At 36.4% G+C, this 18256-nt stretch overlaps 1 protein-coding gene across 1 annotated transcript in view; it reads right to left on the bottom strand.

The window, feature by feature from the left end:
- Positions 1 to 1270: 1270 nt before the first annotated feature.
- Positions 1271 to 18256, bottom strand: part of LOC121356124 (adenylate cyclase type 1-like) — a gene marked incomplete at its 5' end in the record, with an annotated part of 34132 nt that continues 17146 nt past the window's right edge. The window contains 6 exons of the mRNA XM_041472221.1: positions 1271 to 1609; positions 2457 to 2581; positions 4591 to 4705; positions 8734 to 8832; positions 9215 to 9361; positions 10490 to 10606. Coding sequence (XP_041328155.1) covers positions 1271 to 1609; positions 2457 to 2581; positions 4591 to 4705; positions 8734 to 8832; positions 9215 to 9361; positions 10490 to 10606 — 942 coding nt within the window. The remainder of the gene's footprint in view (positions 1610 to 2456; positions 2582 to 4590; positions 4706 to 8733; positions 8833 to 9214; positions 9362 to 10489; positions 10607 to 18256) is intronic.

Here is an 18256-nt window from a genome sequence, read left to right as displayed (position 1 = left end):
CCTGGCACATTTACCAGTTCTCCTCATTTGGCAAAGTTTGACTGTGCTTGTTTCTCAGAATTATAGTTTTCTATAATTGTACAGCTTTGAAGAGTGAGTCTGGCATAAATTTATGCCAGAGTGTGGCATAAATTTAAATGTCAATTAATATATAAAACTATGTTGGCAAACATACAAATGTCACAAAACTAGCAGCAGCATGTTTGCCACCAGTACAAGACTGTTCCTTGAGCTGTTTAGAATGGTAAATCCTGGACTTGAGCCACAGGACTTGTGCTATTTCTAAAAGCCTGAAATAATACCATCCTTCTGCTCCTCAGTAAAATCAGCACTGTACATACAGGAATCAGCACTGTACATATAGGAATGTTTCTATATTGCAGAAGCATATTGCTGTGCTTGCTGGGTGGCTGCTCTGTCTTGCACAGAGTCAAATGACATACAAAGGGGCAGTAAATTCTATGCTCTACCACTCTTGTATTTTTTTAAATGGAAAGAATATATATTGTTCTTTTGCCTAAACTTTAAGCTCTGTGATTTATATACTTTATATCCTAGTGTAATGGTTTGATTGAAAGTTTTTGGAAGTTTTTGTAGCATGCAAGGAGAACTAAAAAAAAAAAAAAAATAATATTAGGGTTCTGTAATTAACTGAATCCAGTCTTCATTAATCTGCCATTGACAGCACAACAAACACTGTTCTCGTTGAATTAATTCATACACTGGGAGCACAGTTTCTCAGAGTCTTACTGTAGCCCTGGAAAGTCTCCAGGTGTTCCACATTCCATGGTTAAATGCAGCTTTGCTAATCCCAGACCCAACAATTCTGGCTAAGACAGAAAGAGAAATCTCTTTGCTATGTCTCTGCAGGTGGATGTGTAAATAAATACACATTTTATGTTCATCTCTATAAATTTCTATTAAGTCTACACAGAACTGTTTGTATGTGTGCATATATGGATTAAAACATATACACACACACACATAAATAATTGCTTGCACATTTTTCTGTTTTCATCTACTGTTTAAAAATGACAAGAAAATATGCCTCATTTCCAGAAAATCCCATTTTGACTTTTCATAACAGAATTGCTAGCCCTTATATGTTCCATCCCAAGAGTTCATTACACAGTCCCCAAGTTCTCTTTGGTTGGGTTGTAGTGGTCCTTGGTTAATGACATGGCCTATGACCTCTGACTTCTTAGTAAAAATTCAGGCAACCATTGCTCTCTAAGTTCACTGCAAGTGGCACAACCAAATCTCCTTTTTTCTATGCCTCCTTCACAGCTGGCACAGAAGGAAGATAATGCAGTGTTTGGTTTGTTTGAGTGGCAGATGCTTGACCTGCTCCAAGAGCAGGTTTTACAGTAAAGCTAGTAACTGAGGACATCGATGGACAGCTGGTGCCCAGTTTTGTTTGAATGTTTGCTCTCCCATAAGGATACATTTTCCGCTCTAAGTTTAATGACCGTGTTTGGGAATTATTTCCATCAGCCTTTCCTTCCAGGAAATAGGTCAACATTTCACCTTTTCCCTTTACACTAACTTTACCCCTGCACACGAATTCATAACTGCATCTTTTTAATATCCGCTGAACTTCTTCTGTCACCTGAAGACAGGAAAAAAAAAACAACAAACCTGTTACTTTTTTCTGTTCATGTAGTAGCCCACCCCTCTCCATTTTACTTCTTAGTCATGAAATATGCATAAACAGAATCGACTATCACCTACAGCTGCTCTCAGGCTCACTTAGAATTTTCTTTAAGAAGTAAAGATCACTGATAAAACTGGAATCTGAAAAGCAGAATTGCTGGTCTTGAGTTATATAAATACACAGGCAGATTAAGCTCCATCCAACAGAGATATGTAACCAAATTGTAAGCTGTATCAGTTCTAGTGATGTTAATTTATTGCAGAAGACCTTTTGATCCCTGGAGATTTGACAGATACTTTGGATAAGGTACTGCAGGTGTTCATTGAACTTTTGAGAGGAACACCACAGGTTCTAGTAGTAGAATAACAATGTTCTCTGTCTGCATCACCTCTCCAATCCAAAGTATCCAAGCAATTTTTAGAGCTACATAAAATGTGGTAAGATGCAAATGAGCATAGATCCTTTCCTTGTAGGTCTTATTTAGGCAAAAGTTCTACAGCACAAAGACTGGCAGTGTTTACATTCCCAGGCTGACCTTCAACTATGTGCAATGAAGCAGAGAACTCTTGTTTCTTTTGATGAGAAATTATTTATTTGAGGATTTCATTTTCTCTAAGGAGTGAAGTGTATAAGATGGAAAACAACTATGGTTGTTTGACCTCCAATGGTGAGTCATCTGGAGAGTGTTGCCCTCTCCATAAGAACAAAGAGAGGCTGTGTTTTCTTAGTCTTCTTGAAAATGTAACCACACATAAAACAGGAAGTTTGTAGAGTTTGCAAAATTGTTTTAGAATGCACTCACCTGAATCTTTCCCTGCACTCCAGTACTATCCATCCGGCTGGCAACATTCACAGTGTTCCCCCAGATATCATACTGTGGTCTTCTGGCTCCAATGACTCCCGCCACTACCGGCCCAACATTAATACCTAAAATTAAACAACGAGTTTGGTTTTCACTACAGCATATTATCAAAAGGAAACACGAATCCTGCAAAACAGATTTGACACAAGTGTCTTAGCTTTTTTTTTTTTTTTTGGTAATACAGTAATATATGTTAACATCATAAAGCTGAGTCAAAGCAAGTTTAGGTTAGGTGTCAGGAAAAGGTTTTTCACCCAAAGGGGGACTGAGCACTGGAATAAGCTCTCCAGGGAAATAATCATGTCAACAAGCTTGACAGAATCCAAGAAGCATTTGGACAATGCTCTCAGGCACATGGTGTGACTTTTGGGCTGCCCTGTGCAGGGCCAGGAGTTGGGTTTGATGACCCTGATGGCTCCCTTACTCGATGATCCCTTAGCATATTCATGATTCTGTGACTAAATTAATGCCAAGTAGATTCTGCATTTGTAAAAGTCTTAGAAACATAACAAAGACATTCCTTGGGATATCTTATTGGAAATGTAATGTGATTGACAACAAAAAAATTTGATTTTTCTGTGGATTTTTTAAAAATCCAATGTTTGTGTAAAGAAAAGAAGAAAAGCAGTGGTAGCGCAGAGTTTAGCTGAAAATGGGACAAACTGTAAAAGATCTTTAATTGTTTCCTCTAACTTCCACTGCAGTTGCATATGTAAAGCCTTTTAATGGAGGTTTTAATGGAGGTTTTCCAAGTGGAACAGAAATAATGGTCTGGAATACACAAAGATTGGGGTAAGGGAAGTGTGTCAAGTTGGTTGTTAGTACTAGACAACTCAGATCCCAGAGACAGTAGAAGACGACAAAAGTATGTGAAAATGGCTCAAGCATATTTTTTTGGAAACTGCAGAGCTCAATTCTACATTTCTGACTGATTTCAGCATCTTGTTTGGAAGAAAAAAGAGTATGTTCCTTCTGAGTGCCCTGAAGAGTTGCAGGTACTAAACCCTGCATGACATTCTGTGCAAGGGCTTTTCTAGGCAATTTATGCAGTAGAATGAGGGTTAGATATTTGATCCTTTGTGAACCTGGAAAAACAAGTTATAACAGAGTTCAAAGAGAATTTGCGGTTTATAATTATTAAGATGTACAGGAGGTCAAAGATGTATAACTCTTCTGTTGCTGCCTTTGATGTCTTTGGTCTTTTTAAATCTTCTGCTGCTAGCAACTCCTAGTTTTCCTGTAGCCCAGCTCATTCTCACAAGTCAGCCATGAAAATATATAGAGAAAGAAGCTGAAGAAAACTATCAGCGTTAGAATGTTCAATAAAATGAGAACAGCAGTAGAAGTACCACTGCAGAGGAGCAAGATACATGAAGAAAGGGAAGCAGGGAACTTGATCTCTAAGAAGGCTGAGAGAAATTAGTGGTAACACATAACATGTAAAGGATTGCATGGGAAGGGTTGTGTTGTGCAGACCAGAGGATTTGATTTGTTGGAGAAAACAGGACTGGTTAAGGTGATTTGGTGTCTGTGGAGAAATAGCTCCCATTGCAACTTTAATGCCAACAAAGCTTTTGCAGATGCAACTTAGCGTAATACAGTAAGACCCAATTTTCAGCAGTTTAGCAATGTTCCCTCAGCAGTGTTAATTTGCAACTCTAAATCCCTTTGGCTCTGGACAAGCTTGTTTAAGTATTTTTTCAGTGTTTGGGGTAGATTCTTCTGGGCATTCAATTCGCACTCTGCCCAGAGGCAAGCTATTGTTCCAGCCTCCAAGTGTAAGCCACAAGATTGGGTACACTCTTAATATTGTAGAAAATTAATGGTGTACTTTCCTTTTAGGGGTCCATGGATTAAGTAAGCACACTGGAATTGGAGGGAATTACAATTCCTTACTATAATGCACATCATCCAGACTGCTGACCTTTTACATGGATGTGACTCTCTCACTAATGGAGAATTTTCAGTTTTAATCATGACTGCAGGACAGGTAATCCTTTGCTGACAGCACAGGAAAAGCCAACGAAAAACAATCATCTTCTGCTTGTGTGATAATTGTAGAAGCATGACTTACCAACTCGTAGGACAAAGTCATTGTAAGACTGATAGTTGATTTCATCAAGAACGTCAAACATCTCTATTGCAAAATCTGCCAGTGTACTCAGATGGGAATAAATTGATTTTTTAGCCTAGAAACAAAATAGTGTTGCATGTTAGATTTGTATGGTACTGAGATGCAGGTTAAATACTAAAGTGAAAAATAATGAGAAGGTCAAACAGCTGTCTTAGGAAAAGAATCTAGCCAATTTTTTTTGTTTGTGAAGGGAAACTTTTGATGGTAGCTGCAGCACATGCATTCTTTTCTTCTGCTATTTTTTCTTCTTCTCTCTCTCCTTTTGATTTCTGGGAAGAATGGAAAGCAAAGTTCCCATGGTAAAGTGGTTCTGTTGCTAGAGAGCTGCAGATGTTTGTTTTGAGTGTGGCAGGGAATATAACCTGCTTTCTTAAAAAACTACTTTGCCTGATGATTATTAATAACTACAGTTTCTGCCCTCTTCTCCCTTTGGGCTTTTGCTAGCTCCCAGCTTCCATGGGGTGCATACTGTTCCCATTGACAAAATTCCTGTTAGGTTTAATCCTGTGAGGTGCAGAACACCCCTGTGTTTTGCCTTTCCAGGCAAGTTGAAGGGGTTATCAAATGTATCTAAATGAACTAATGTTTTTTGACCAAAAGGGATCAAATGAAATGGTGAAGGATTAACTTGTAAATAAAACCCCAAACATAATAAAATAATTTTTACAAATCCAGTCTTATTAAACTGTGCAGCTAATTTTCAGAGGATACTGTAGATTCCAAAACTTAGCAAGATTCTAACATAATTCTAAAGATCATGAAATAAATATTTGCGACAAAGTAAAAATCTAAACAGCATATTATTAGAAAGTGGAAAAGAGAGGTTTGTATATTTATTTGGTAACTCATGCTCTCCCCCAAGGATCTAACCTTGGTTAATTAAAGACATGTTACCACAATAAACCGTTGACTCAAGTCAGTATCACTGCTTTTATGCTCTGCTCTTATTTGAATAAGAAATATGAATTTTTAAACAAATTTGAAAAGTGAAAGTGGGCTAAAGGTAGGATATGGTGAAAGAAATGCAAGGTCAGTGGCAGCTTCCGTAGGGTCTTACACAACAGGACTGTGCAAGCTGGCATGAGATGAAAGCTTGCTGAGTTTTTGCCATGATAGTGAGATTTTATAAATGCAGTGCTAAACAATGGCTGAAAAAACTGAGAAACAGGTTGCTATTTCCTTCATTCATCTCAGTTTGAAAGGGTTGCTTTATGTGGCTAGGAAATTTACCAAAAAATTATGAAAGTCATCCTTGTGCCAGTCCCAACTTTTGGGAAGGATAAAGGATATTTTTATTTACCTGCCTGGATGTCTGGAATTCTGCTTCTTTCAATGTGAACTAGCTAGTTCTACTCTTTTCAAAATCACCAACACAAAGGAAGAACAAGAATTAAGCTTAAAGAGCTAATGGATATATTTCCAACAGAGAAGGATAAAATATTCAATGTCAAGAGTAGGGAGAGAGCAGTGCATAATTTTATTTGATTTCTAATCTTCTTTATGTTTCCTCTCTTCCATTTATTTGCTGTCTGATGAATGTTCTGTTTTCCTGCAATGCCCTTCAGAGTTGCAGGAGAAAGGACTGTTGACAAATATTGAGTGCACTGCAGGTGACAGATGCCTCTCAATAGGATTAGGGCCAAAGTCTTGAACCTGCACTGAAGAACACAAAGTTAGGACCCTGGTGAAGTCAGGATCCTGGTGAAAAAGAGATAAAATAAATTTATATTGTGTAAAAGATCTACAGAGAGTTTGGTTTCTATGCTGCCCTGTTGATAGAACAAGCAATTATTTATTTAAACATCAGAGTAGTTACTAGAAAGACTGCCCAGAGCATCATAGCAAAGTCACTGCAATAGAGGCAATAAGCATTTACTGTAGTCACCTGCTGAAGTCAAGGTGCAGAAACAGGAGTCCAGTAAAATATGGGATTTAAATATTTAACTTTGTCAGGGTGCTGGGCTCTTAAGAGTACAAATATCTTCAGTTAACAGCACAATTAACCCCATCCACTGCTTTCTCTTCATGTCCAAATCCTGGTATGAAGTTAGTGATCCAAAATCAGAGGCTGTGCCAGATTATCTGTTGAACCAGGAACACTCCTGGCAGAGGGCAGACCAGAGGCACTTGCGTGTCTTACGGTTCCCCATTGACACATATGACTCCATAGGACAGCCCAGGGACTGTGTGAAGCTGCCAGTGATTGTCTGTGCATGACAGGCCAGCCAAGATTATCAGACTTCTAATATACAGGTGTATTCTGAAGAACTGCGAAACTGGCAAGAGGATGTGAGTAATTTCTATTCATTTGCATCACGTGAACAGTAAGAAGAGATCACAGAAGAGCTGAAACCCTAAGTTAAAGTATAAATTTTTGTCTGCTTCATACGACAGACAATTATTCTGCAACACAGACTTTTTAATAAATTCTACATATATAGAAAAAAAATAAATCAATATTTGCCCCAAGATTTAAAAGGAAGACAGTTCTGTACAAGATCTTCTGCAGTGATTTAAAATGCATTACTATCATAAGCTCAGAACAGTATCTTCAGTACTGGACTAACTCAGCTGACCCTTCACTCAACAACTATAAAATACAAGAGAAAAACATGTTTAGGTTTTGGAACATATGCTGCCAAAGTTACCCAATAACACACTTGTTTTGAGGATTATAGTTCAAAGAGCATTTATAGCAGACACAAAAGTATGCTACTGCCTGTTTGCCTCAGATCACACACTGAAAACATTCTAAAGATAAGTGGTTTTTTGCTGTCTCAGAACCCATGAGTCAAACATTTTAGGATAAACAGATTTTTAAAAATACCTCTTTTTTTTGGTAATTTATAGATTTCTAGGAATGATACAAAGGAAGGCATCAGCCGGAAATACTTTGCAGACCAGAAGTTTAGTTGTGTGATATACTCCAAATGATTGTAACTATTGATTGAAATGTGGTCTTGTTTTTTATTTACTTAGCAGGAATAGTTGGTGCTAAAAAGTCCACAGGACTTCTTCTGTTTTTTTTTTTTTTTTTGCTTTTGCCTTTTAATTTTGTATTATTTTTCAATGCTAAACCACATGCACTTATGTATTCAACATATGTCTGCAACATATCTACATGCATATCAGAACAAGGGAAAAGTGTCTGAAAACTCTGAGCAGATGAATGGATTTCATCTGCTCAGATGAGTAGATGAAAGAGTAGAACTAGCTAGTTCACACTGAAAGAATGTGAATAGATTGCTTTAATTTTCATACTATTCTTATATTATTAATCTTATAAAATATTTATGATTTAGTTTTATTAGTGTAATTACTAACATGCACAGTACTCTGTATACTATGCATTTAATATGATGCCCACAATTTTTTTCTGACTTTCCAAATGCTGCTTGGAAATCTAGGAAATTTCTGTTACAAGATAGTAACTTAATGTAAGAATAATATTATAAGAGATAGTGATGAGGATACAGAAGAACTGTGACACAGAGTTAATGGGCTTGAAATGACTTAGACTTTTTTTATTGCTGAGTAATTAAAGTGGTAAATAGAATGCTAATGGTAGAGATGAAGAAGAGCTGATTTGGAGAGACCAGGTACAGTGCAGCACTGTACCTAGCACAAAGTTCCTGTCCATGATGGGGGTTGGGAGAGGATGTTCATTTTACTTGTAGGTTACATTCAGATTTCAAAATTAAAAATATATATAAAAACTGCATTTTAACAGTCTTCTGTTTTGCAGCAATTCACTACACCTAGAGTCTACCTTTCCCTGCATCTTACAAGGACATCTAAGATACCAGGTTTAAAACACTATCACTGTTTTAGAGGCTTTTAGGCACCAGCTTGCAGGGAATTCTAAGCTGCAGACAATGAAATCACAAGAGAAGCCACATAAGCAAGTGTGGCAGTTTTCCTTTTCTGGCTCCAGCTATTCTTTGAAATTCAGGTTCAGAATGTTGTAAAGAAGTCATAAAAGTTATCAGTAATCTCACAGAAATAGTTGTGCTTTTGATGTTCCTCTGGAAATTGAAGGAAAATGGTTCCTTCACATAAGACTGGCATATAAAATCTTCTTACCTTAGTTCCTGAAGTAGGTACGAGTCCCACAGCTGCCATATAAGTACTTCCAATTGTTTTGATCTTTTCAATATCCTTATAATATTCTTTGTCCATAAGCTTTGTTTAAAACATAAAACTGTTAAATATTACATAATATTTTAGAGAAGCAACCATAGTTATCAGATAGTATGTGCAAATTTATGTCATATTTGCTAAGTTGAGTCTTACCCACTTTGAGGTCAATGAAAAAAAATGCCTTTAACTTTCATTTCTGATACGCTTCTATAGAAGCAAAATTTTAGGTCAGAGTCATGTGCCTAAAAGTACAAATTTGGTACTTTAGAGAAGGCTAGTGGACACAAACTATGATTAAATAGGAAGCTTATAGTACTGTTTTATTAAACATTTTAAGATACACTGATTTACTTCAGATATTCTCATTGATAGTTATTTGGTAGAACTGGTATGGTCAAAAGACAAAGTGTTTAGACCTTCTTACCTCATCAAAATCAGCAATAATTTCATTTAACAGGCGTAAACATTCCACTCCCATATTATTGCCATCCAATTCGATGTAGAAATCATTGAAATTTGGGATGGAAGCAAACATCACTCCCACTTGTGAATATGACTGGTAATAAAGGTCCTGTAGTTCATAAGCAGATGTAATGTTTATTTTAAAAGATTAATCTAAACTAAACATCATTATTACACTACTTATTCTACTGCTAAGCAATAGCTAGGACAAAGGCCACCAGTTTTTCTAAAGAGAAAACCAGACTTCTTAAAATAATGTTGAAAGGTATCTTCACTTAAGACCACAATAGAAAATTAACACCCAAGGTATTAAACCAATTTAAAACAACTTAGAGGTTTGGTTTTTTTTTTTTTCTGTTTAGACATAGAAGCAGTGAGCCAAAATTTGGACAAAGTTGTAAGAATTATAGAACTTCTATTGTATGAGAAAAATAATTACGTTTTCTCAATCTTGTTACATAAGTAAAATAAGAGATGGACCAATTTTATCCTGTGGTACATGGCTTCACTCCTTCAAGTCTTTCCATGTGTTGTGGAGTCCTATATAATATAATGCTGTTCTGTATGGTAATGTTTATGCTTAAAAATTTGGAAGGCTCAAAGAAAGCAAAATCACTCTTCTGAGATTCAAATACTTAGAGCCAAACTCTCAAGAATATCTCATGGATATTACAGCTACTCCAGTGCTCAAGGTTTTCAGATGACCAGAAGGTCTCTCATAAGGCCTTCTTGAACCAACTTGTTTAGTCACTGCAGCCTTTTATGTTAATCTGTGTCTTCCTTAAGTATGTACAATTCTCTGTTTTTAACTTTAAATAGATGGTTTTGGTAATGGTGGCATACTTTCCAGAACTAGAGTGGTTAATACATGTCTGGAAGTTCATACACTTCACCATTCAGAACCAAACTGAGCTCATGCAACACTGTGATAAATTCCAATATCCTTCATTGATTGGAAAATGAAAACAAAAAGTGATTTACATGCAGGTATTTGGTTACATTGATGTTGAATGACAATTTTCCCTTATCCTGAATTTTATTAAAATTCTTCAGAGAAGGAGGACAATACAGCAAAAGAAATAATCTCAAACTAATTCTTGAATGCAAATTTTTTACAAAGCTGCTATTTTTACATGAACAAAGTTTTTTCCAAGCCTTTCTTGAAAACACATAGGTGTAAGGTGGCCCAAGCAACACAGGCCCTTACAGCATGTATTTAAATTTTATCTTGAATTACCATATTTCTTGGATTAGACATAAGAAAATGCTGTGCAACATGGGCTGGCAATAGGTTGAAAAGAATTCTTTTATTATCCAGCTTGACTCTCTCCATATCATCTCTCTCTTCTTCCGCCTGTTGGAATAGAGGAAAAGAAAAAACTTTAAAAAAACCAAAAACTTAGCTGAGCCTTTCAAATAGCTTATATTAATTCATCCTTTGGAATGAAAATGAACAAAATGTAGAGTAGCAATGTAGATTGAGAACAATTCTCCTGTACCATGCTTCCACATTAGGCAAAATCCCTTTAAATCCTTAGTAATTCAAGCTAAAGTCTCTCAGCTGTTTTCAGGGTTTGATCAGCTAAGTGTATTGGTATCTTCTGTAGTTCTCTGTTTTTTTTAAATAGAAACTTTATATGTTTACAAAGTAAACCAGAATAATCCCACTTAAATCACATTGGCCTTGGGGGCCAATTACTTCCCAGGCAGTTCAATACAGTGACAGCAGTATTTGATCCATCTCTCAGACAAAAGAAGCCAGTGAGACTCTCCAGTGTTTAAAGCAAACCTATGTACTTTGCAGTAAAATTGAAACAAATCTGATAAGACTATATATTCAACTAAGAAAAATATTTTAAAATTGTGCATCCTTAAGAATGATGTACAATTTCAAAAAAGTTATATAAAAGTAGTTAACATTTCTAGAGATTGTTTTAATTATGTTGGTGTTTGACATGAAAATATATATAGTTCCTTCACAACAGAAATTCTGTTATTGATGTGAATGACAGCATTCAGAAAGAGTGCTTATGAGTTAACACATCTGAGGTCCCTAACCCAAGATACTGGCATCTTACTACAAGTGCTCGACTCACAGAGTTCATGTGAGTCATATATTAGGAAATTATTTTAAAAATCAGACCCCTTATTTGAAAAATATTGAATATCTAGGAATCTCATTTGGAACTCCTATGTTTGCAAATTCCAGCCTAGTCTTTTGTAGATTCATGTGCAAAATAACTTTACTGGAATTTGCTCCTTGTTCTTAGAGTGACTTTTGGCCTCACACTGATTTCAATTAGAAAACACTTATCCGTATCATATTCATCTCACAGAAATCACAGCTTATTCTTTGTTCCTCAGTCACACACACAAATAATCTACTCTGGTCCCAATGTGATTTTGTTTATCTAATTACAGTCAGTAGAAGACTGGAAAGCCAAATTCTCAAGTACTGTTGAGAAACCTCAGTCACATAAGTCATTGATGAACCTGTTCTAATCTTTCTTGGTGTCCCATTTATATCTGAAATTTGGTATCCTGATCTATTACAAAGTCCACATAATTTCTCAGTATCCATTCCTGTTTAAGTAGGAGAAAACCAGTCACCTCTTGCTTTTGTATAGTCTAACAATATTATTTCATGTGATTTTTTTCCCAGGTAACTAAGTTTTGTTTTCCATGACAAAACTTAGGAAACAATGTTTTTATTCAGATTACACAGTCTGTTTGGCCTGCAGTTTATTCTGCATTTAAAAATTTCTTTACAAGTAGAAAGAATTCTGAAAGAGAACTGATTTCATAAACATAAATCCTCCAGGAATTGTTGCCTTTTAAAATAAATTCTCAGCTCCTACTCTAATTTGGGTAATAAGAAATGAACCTGTTCTAAAAGTGAAATATCAGTAAATTTTAAATAGCAATTAATTTTGCAAGAAATATACCTGAAGCTTTTATTCTATCTATTTCCTGTTTCTGAGCTGTTTTCTTGACACTTATTTCACTGTTTAAATGTCACATTTTCTTTTCTTAAAATATCCTTCCCCTATTTTGGTGGTATAACTCTGACTTACTGTTTTCTATAAACATGTGAAATGGCCTCTGGCATTTAGTTTGACTGTTGGAATTTAAATGTTTTAACAGGAAAAATAAAAAGTTTCTTCAGCTGAAAATACAAACCGAGCTTGCATCACACTGGAATGAGGAAAATTTTATTCTGACAACAGCAAATAGATTTGTGAGCTGAATTGATGATCTCAATAAAATATCCATTCTGGTCTTCCTTATCCATTCCTCTATTTTTTGAATAAGAAATTTTGTTGTTGCTTTCTTCCTCGGAATGTTAAGGTTCTCAGTTAACCTACCAATAAAATATGGGGCAGAATACCTTCCTAAAGAAGAATACTCTTTTGAGTGAAGGTGTGGAGATTTCTGGACTAATCAAAGGAATCACGTAGGAGTAGGTAAGTGGAGTAATCAGTTTGATGTATTGTAGGGGTAGTGATGTTGCTCAATCACTGGCAGCTGTTGTTCATTTCTGATGTGGAAATGTGTGGTCAAATTCATCTGCCTTGCCAAGTTGTGGGCCAAACTGTTCATTTTGGAAGAAATTATTGAAAAGATTCTCCAATACATCCATCATTATGTATGTAAAAGTTTCAGAGCAAAGAACACCCGTGACTAAGAAGTAGAGAACTGAGTTCTTGAGTGAAGAGCTAATGTCTCAAATCTATCAGAGTCATGTCTGAGGTGGTGGCAAAATCAGCTAAGAGCAGGGAAAGGCATTAATGATGTCACCGTTGCTAATGACAGAATGCTACATTTCAACACATCTAACAAGTGTCTCTTCCCTTTTTGGATGCAAAACTGTTAACTACAATTTTAGATCTGAGAGGGTTCAGTTTCCAAAAATGAGATTGTGGGAAAAAGACTGGAGCTAAAATTAAAGATAAGAGTATGGAAAATATAGGGGTTGCTACTCCCCAGATGGAACACAGTCAGCACACCCAAATTTCCACATATAGTACAATCTAGGGGGAACTAAACGGAGAGTGGAGTGGAGTGGAGTGGAGTGGAGTGGAGTGGAGTGGAGTGGAGTGGAGTGGAGTGGAGACACTGCAACCAGGCTCTGTTGTAACCCTTGGAGAAGAGGGTACTTGGTGGTTCTTTTTAGTTGATAAACCACGTAGGAACTGGAAGCCTAGGGAGATAAAGGAAGATGTCCTGCTAGTGAATTAGCAGCTATGGCAAAATTACCCTCCTTGGATTGACACATATCCCCATCCTAAGGTCATCTCAGATACTACACTGATGTTACCTGCCTCCAAGGCATGACCATCCCTCACTGGGTAATATGTATTACTAATGACACTCAGGCTTTGCATAAATGTAAAAGAAGAATTAAGAAAGGAGAGAAGACTCCATCATAACTGCTGGGATTAGCTGGTAGGCTGAACCTCTCTTCTTCCCATATGGACACCTATGGGGTAAGAAGTGTACTTTATGCATGCTGAATTATTATCTCTAGCGAGCTTTCACTGGGGATTAGAGCTTGTCTGTACATTGCTTTGAATACATTTTTGCAGTCAGATACTATCAACAGCAATCCTAAAACATTAAGCTCTTGCTACTGTTTTTTATTAATAAAGAGTGTTATCTGCAAACTGTTAATGTGGATTCTTCAAGGGTGCTAGCAGTCAATGGCAGTGGGTTAAGGTGTGGAGACCCATAAGGAGGTCTCTCTTTTGGTGTGTGACCCTGAACAAATCAGTTGAACTACACTCTGATCTAGCAGACTACTCTGTGAAGGGCCCCATAGCCGGAGGTGCTGCCAGACTGCTTAAGCAACAGGATCTCAGCTTTCCTGAGTCATGGTCAGATTAATCAAACACTAAGGGTTTGAGAAAATCTTCATTTTCACATGAAAAACCCCTAACATCATGGAAAGTCATTGAATAATATCATGGTGATTCTGTGATTCATAGGGGGTAATGAAAGGAAACCCAAAATGGGGGCAAAATATGCTAACAGCAGAACAAGGGGAATGGTCTTACTTTTTTGTTCCCTGAACTATTTGAGGCCAAGCACCTCCTAGCTAAAAGAGAGAGAGAGAGGAGTGCACTCTCTCCATGTGTTCTGGGAGAAATTTGTGCTGATAATGCTCAGGTGGGGCAATGCAGTGCCCTGAAAACTAAGCTGTGTTAGTACTGCCTGATCTTGTCCCAGAACTAGAAGCAAAAAATTCATGGAATTAGCATAGCATTCCTTCTGAGTTACTTTCTCATGCTGAAAGGCAAAGGCATATTATCTTAGACCACGCACTGGGTCAATACTGCTGTATTGTTCCTGGTACCCAAGAGGGAATCTCTGCATGGACTGCTCTTAAATCATCCACACACCATGCCTAACATCCTGCTTTATTACTGAAGTAATCTGTTAGGAATATGAACTGTACTTCCTCTGCTACTACTGCACAGAGCTTGAGTATCTATCTTCTTGCCTTGCACTGCCTAAGACAGCTCTCATTTATTCATTTCCTCAGGAGCTGCTTGGGTAAAGAGGAAATGTCTCCTTGCATGTCTCACAAGGGAAAATAAAGGAGGAAAGGTGAAGTAAAAAAAAGACCTGGTCATGTCCAACAGTGAGGACTCTATCCCATCACAGAGATAATACAGGAGGGAAGTAAGCCAATTACTGGTATTTTCTGGACCTTTTTCCAGCTTCCCGCTTTCTGCCTTTCAGGGAAGTGCAATGAAAACTGTCCTTCCTCCTTGTGACTCATGAGCTTCTAATGCCTACTCTTGAGCAGATGAGATTAAAGGATGCATAGGCATAATTCTTTCTCAGGAAAAACAGACACTGGGAAGGGAGAAGGAGTACTTGGGGCTGAAAGATTAAAATAGCACAGATCACAGGTATTTATATTCCTGGCGGAAATATTATCCAAACAGCTAAATGGCATTTAAACCTTCATCTATTTGACCCTATTCCCATTGGTTAGTTAAGGAAAGCTGCAAGCATGATATTTATGCAGTAGCTGCTAGCTCAAAAAACAAGACAGATTATTGTGAAAAGAAACAAGAAAGAAAGTGCATTGGCATGACCAATATAATTTTTCACATTCTGCTATTTGCTTACATCTTTGGTATTTGTGGCAGCTAGGTCATTTTCTGTATGAACCCAACTGTATTTGCAGAGCTGCAGTATTTAATAGCAGGCTTTATTTTTGCACTGGACATGGTGACAAAATTTAAAATGTTTTTATTACTATGACTTTTTATATCAATCTAACTAACATCTACTGCATTTTACATAATTACACATGATCCTACAGTTTTTACCATGTTGGTAAGTGGTTACCCATCCTCTGTCTGGGAAGTGGTCTGAACAGTTTTATCACTTGACAGTTTGATATGCCTAAAAATGCTGTAGAATAGTCACTGACTAAATAGAAACCACATGACAATACAGTTTCAAGATTCAGTTAAAAAGAAGCTGGGCACCAGTGCCATGGGAATCTCATTTTTTTGCACCTGAAGATGGCACTACATCCACAGGGAACAAACACATCACACTGCTTTTGTAGAGCCAGATTTTTGAGTGGAAGTCCTAAGACACCTGGCAAGTTTTGCCTGTAGGTTGTAAAATTCTTATTTCTTACAAGTGTAATGGGGTAGAAAAGACAGCAGAATTATATTCTAGTACTCCCTAAATAATGCACCAATTGAGTGCATCAAATGATATAATATAATTGTATTATTCTTGTTTTCCTCCAGTGGCAAATCCTGGGTGAGTGAGCAACTACATTTTTTGGTAGTTTTAGGATCTTCCTGAATTTATGGCTTGTATTTATTTGTCCAGTCTTTTTTTTTCCCTCCCTGTTCTATTAAATAATTTGCATAATCAAAAGTGATTATCAGTCACAAATAAGTAAGATCTCCTATATTTGCTATTCATAGTTACTGTCATATGAGGAACACAGAGTTACACAATAATGTTATGCAGAAACTGAAATTCTCCTATTAAAAATATCTCACATCCTATTAAAAATATAAAGAAAACAACCAACAGATATTTTCTGAAAATACTGTGATATTCAGAAAAGTTAAATCTGGCACAGAAAAAAAACCCATAGCAAATCAACAAGAGCCTGTAACAGCATTGATTTGTGAACAGAAGGTACAAATATAAATATTATATTAATTTAAAAACATATCATCCATAAAAAAGTATTTTTCCACACAAAGTACACAAATTCTACTGTATTATCACTGTTCTGATAATGCAGCCTAGATGAATGGAAGTTGGACTAACTTGTCTTGAAACTGTGTAACTTTTCTTAAATCAGTTTTTCTTATTTAAAACTGCTCTTCTTCAAAGTACTTTTTTTCCCCCAATGGGGTGAAAAAAATGTGTCAAATTATGCTTTCCTCAGACCTTAGCACAGACCACTGAATATGTACCTATGTATTCCTATGATTGGTTTCAGGATACTTTCACGGTTTAAAGTATCATTTAGTAGTACTGGACTGTTGTTCATGATGAAATAAAAGAAGTTATCTATGAAATCCTTTTTATTACAGCTTATGCCACAAATGCTTTTATTCATCTGAGAACATTTTTTACAGGATTAGCCCAATAATGAATGTTACTAAAAGTATGCAAACAAAGTGCTTGAAGCTTCCAGAATAGCCCTTGGGTCTGAAATTCCCCCAGATGGAAGCCAGCAATTGAAAAGCCTCCTAAAATGACAGGAATATCTGCACACAGTAGGGAATGGCTACTGAGAGATGTGAATCTACACTTAGCATTTGGTTCATGCAATTCAGTGTTTGCACAAAGAATCAGCACACTCACTTTGCAAAACAGAAGACCTCCATAGAACCTGTGCACTAAGTCAATGGTCTTTGTAAAACTTCTGTTATCAGAAATATAACCAAGTTAAGCCAACATGGTTCAGTGGTAAGTAGTACTATGGCTGTAGAGAAACATGACCAAGACTGCTTTTAGCCTTATAGAGGGCTCCTGCAGTCCAGCAGCTACAGAAAACTGGCTCTTATTTGTCACCTCTTAAAGGCTGCTGAACAATTAGTAGCCTAACTACTCAAAGGCAGCTTTAACATATAGGTATTTCCAATAAACAGTGTTCCCTGAACCTAGCAAAGACCATGTTTTGGGTTTGGGTTTTTTTGTTTGTTTGTTTTTTTTTGTTTTGTTTTTGTTGTTTTTTGTTGTTGTTGTTGTTGTTTTTTTTTTTTTTTTTTTTTTTTTTTTTTTTTTTTTTTTTTTTTTTTTTTTTTTTTTTTTTTTTTTTTTTTTTTTTTTGCTTATTCATTTGAATGGGTAAGCCAAACAACTACTTCTGCAACATGCAACATCCATCATGGACAGTACTCCTGGTTGTTATGTTAATTAGTCCTTGACTCAATATAATTTACAACCAATACACAGAGTGGAAAGCAGAACAGCATTTCTTTTAACATGTTATCCACTATTACTTACTGTACAGGGAACAGGTCTTCCACTTGAAATTGAGAAGATGAAAAGTATATGCCCAGATAATCTAAGAGGCCAAGAACATAACGGTTGAAATCATAATAATTTGAAATCAGCATACTGATTTCAAAGAATGCTAGTTATGTTGTTCCCTAAATTCTGAATTTTCTACCTAAACTGATTTTTTTCCTTTCTCATTATTATCATGCAAATCTTGCACATAAGGTGGCACCACATACGTCTCTGATTTACAATTGAAAAGATCTGAGAGTGGCATTTGGTTTTCTTACATGAAAAGCACTTTTCAAAATGGTACTGAAAATGCAGTGGAGCCAGGGATATGTTCCAGTCAACCAGTAACCCGTGTGTTCCAGTCCTTATGTTATGTGTAAAAGCAAGCACTATAATGATTAAATGGTCCTCTTGACAAAATAATTAACAGGGTGCAGGTGAGAACACATGTGTAAGTTTGGATAACTTCCAAATTCCACCAAATAAACCTACATAT

Source organism: Pyrgilauda ruficollis, unplaced genomic scaffold (assembly GCF_017590135.1).
Source record: "Pyrgilauda ruficollis isolate IOZ18807 unplaced genomic scaffold, ASM1759013v1 scaffold285, whole genome shotgun sequence".
NCBI classification, from domain to species: Eukaryota; Metazoa; Chordata; class Aves; order Passeriformes; family Passeridae; genus Pyrgilauda; species Pyrgilauda ruficollis.
Note: the sequence above shows the minus strand (reverse complement) of the source record. Positions and strands in the feature narration are given on the sequence as shown.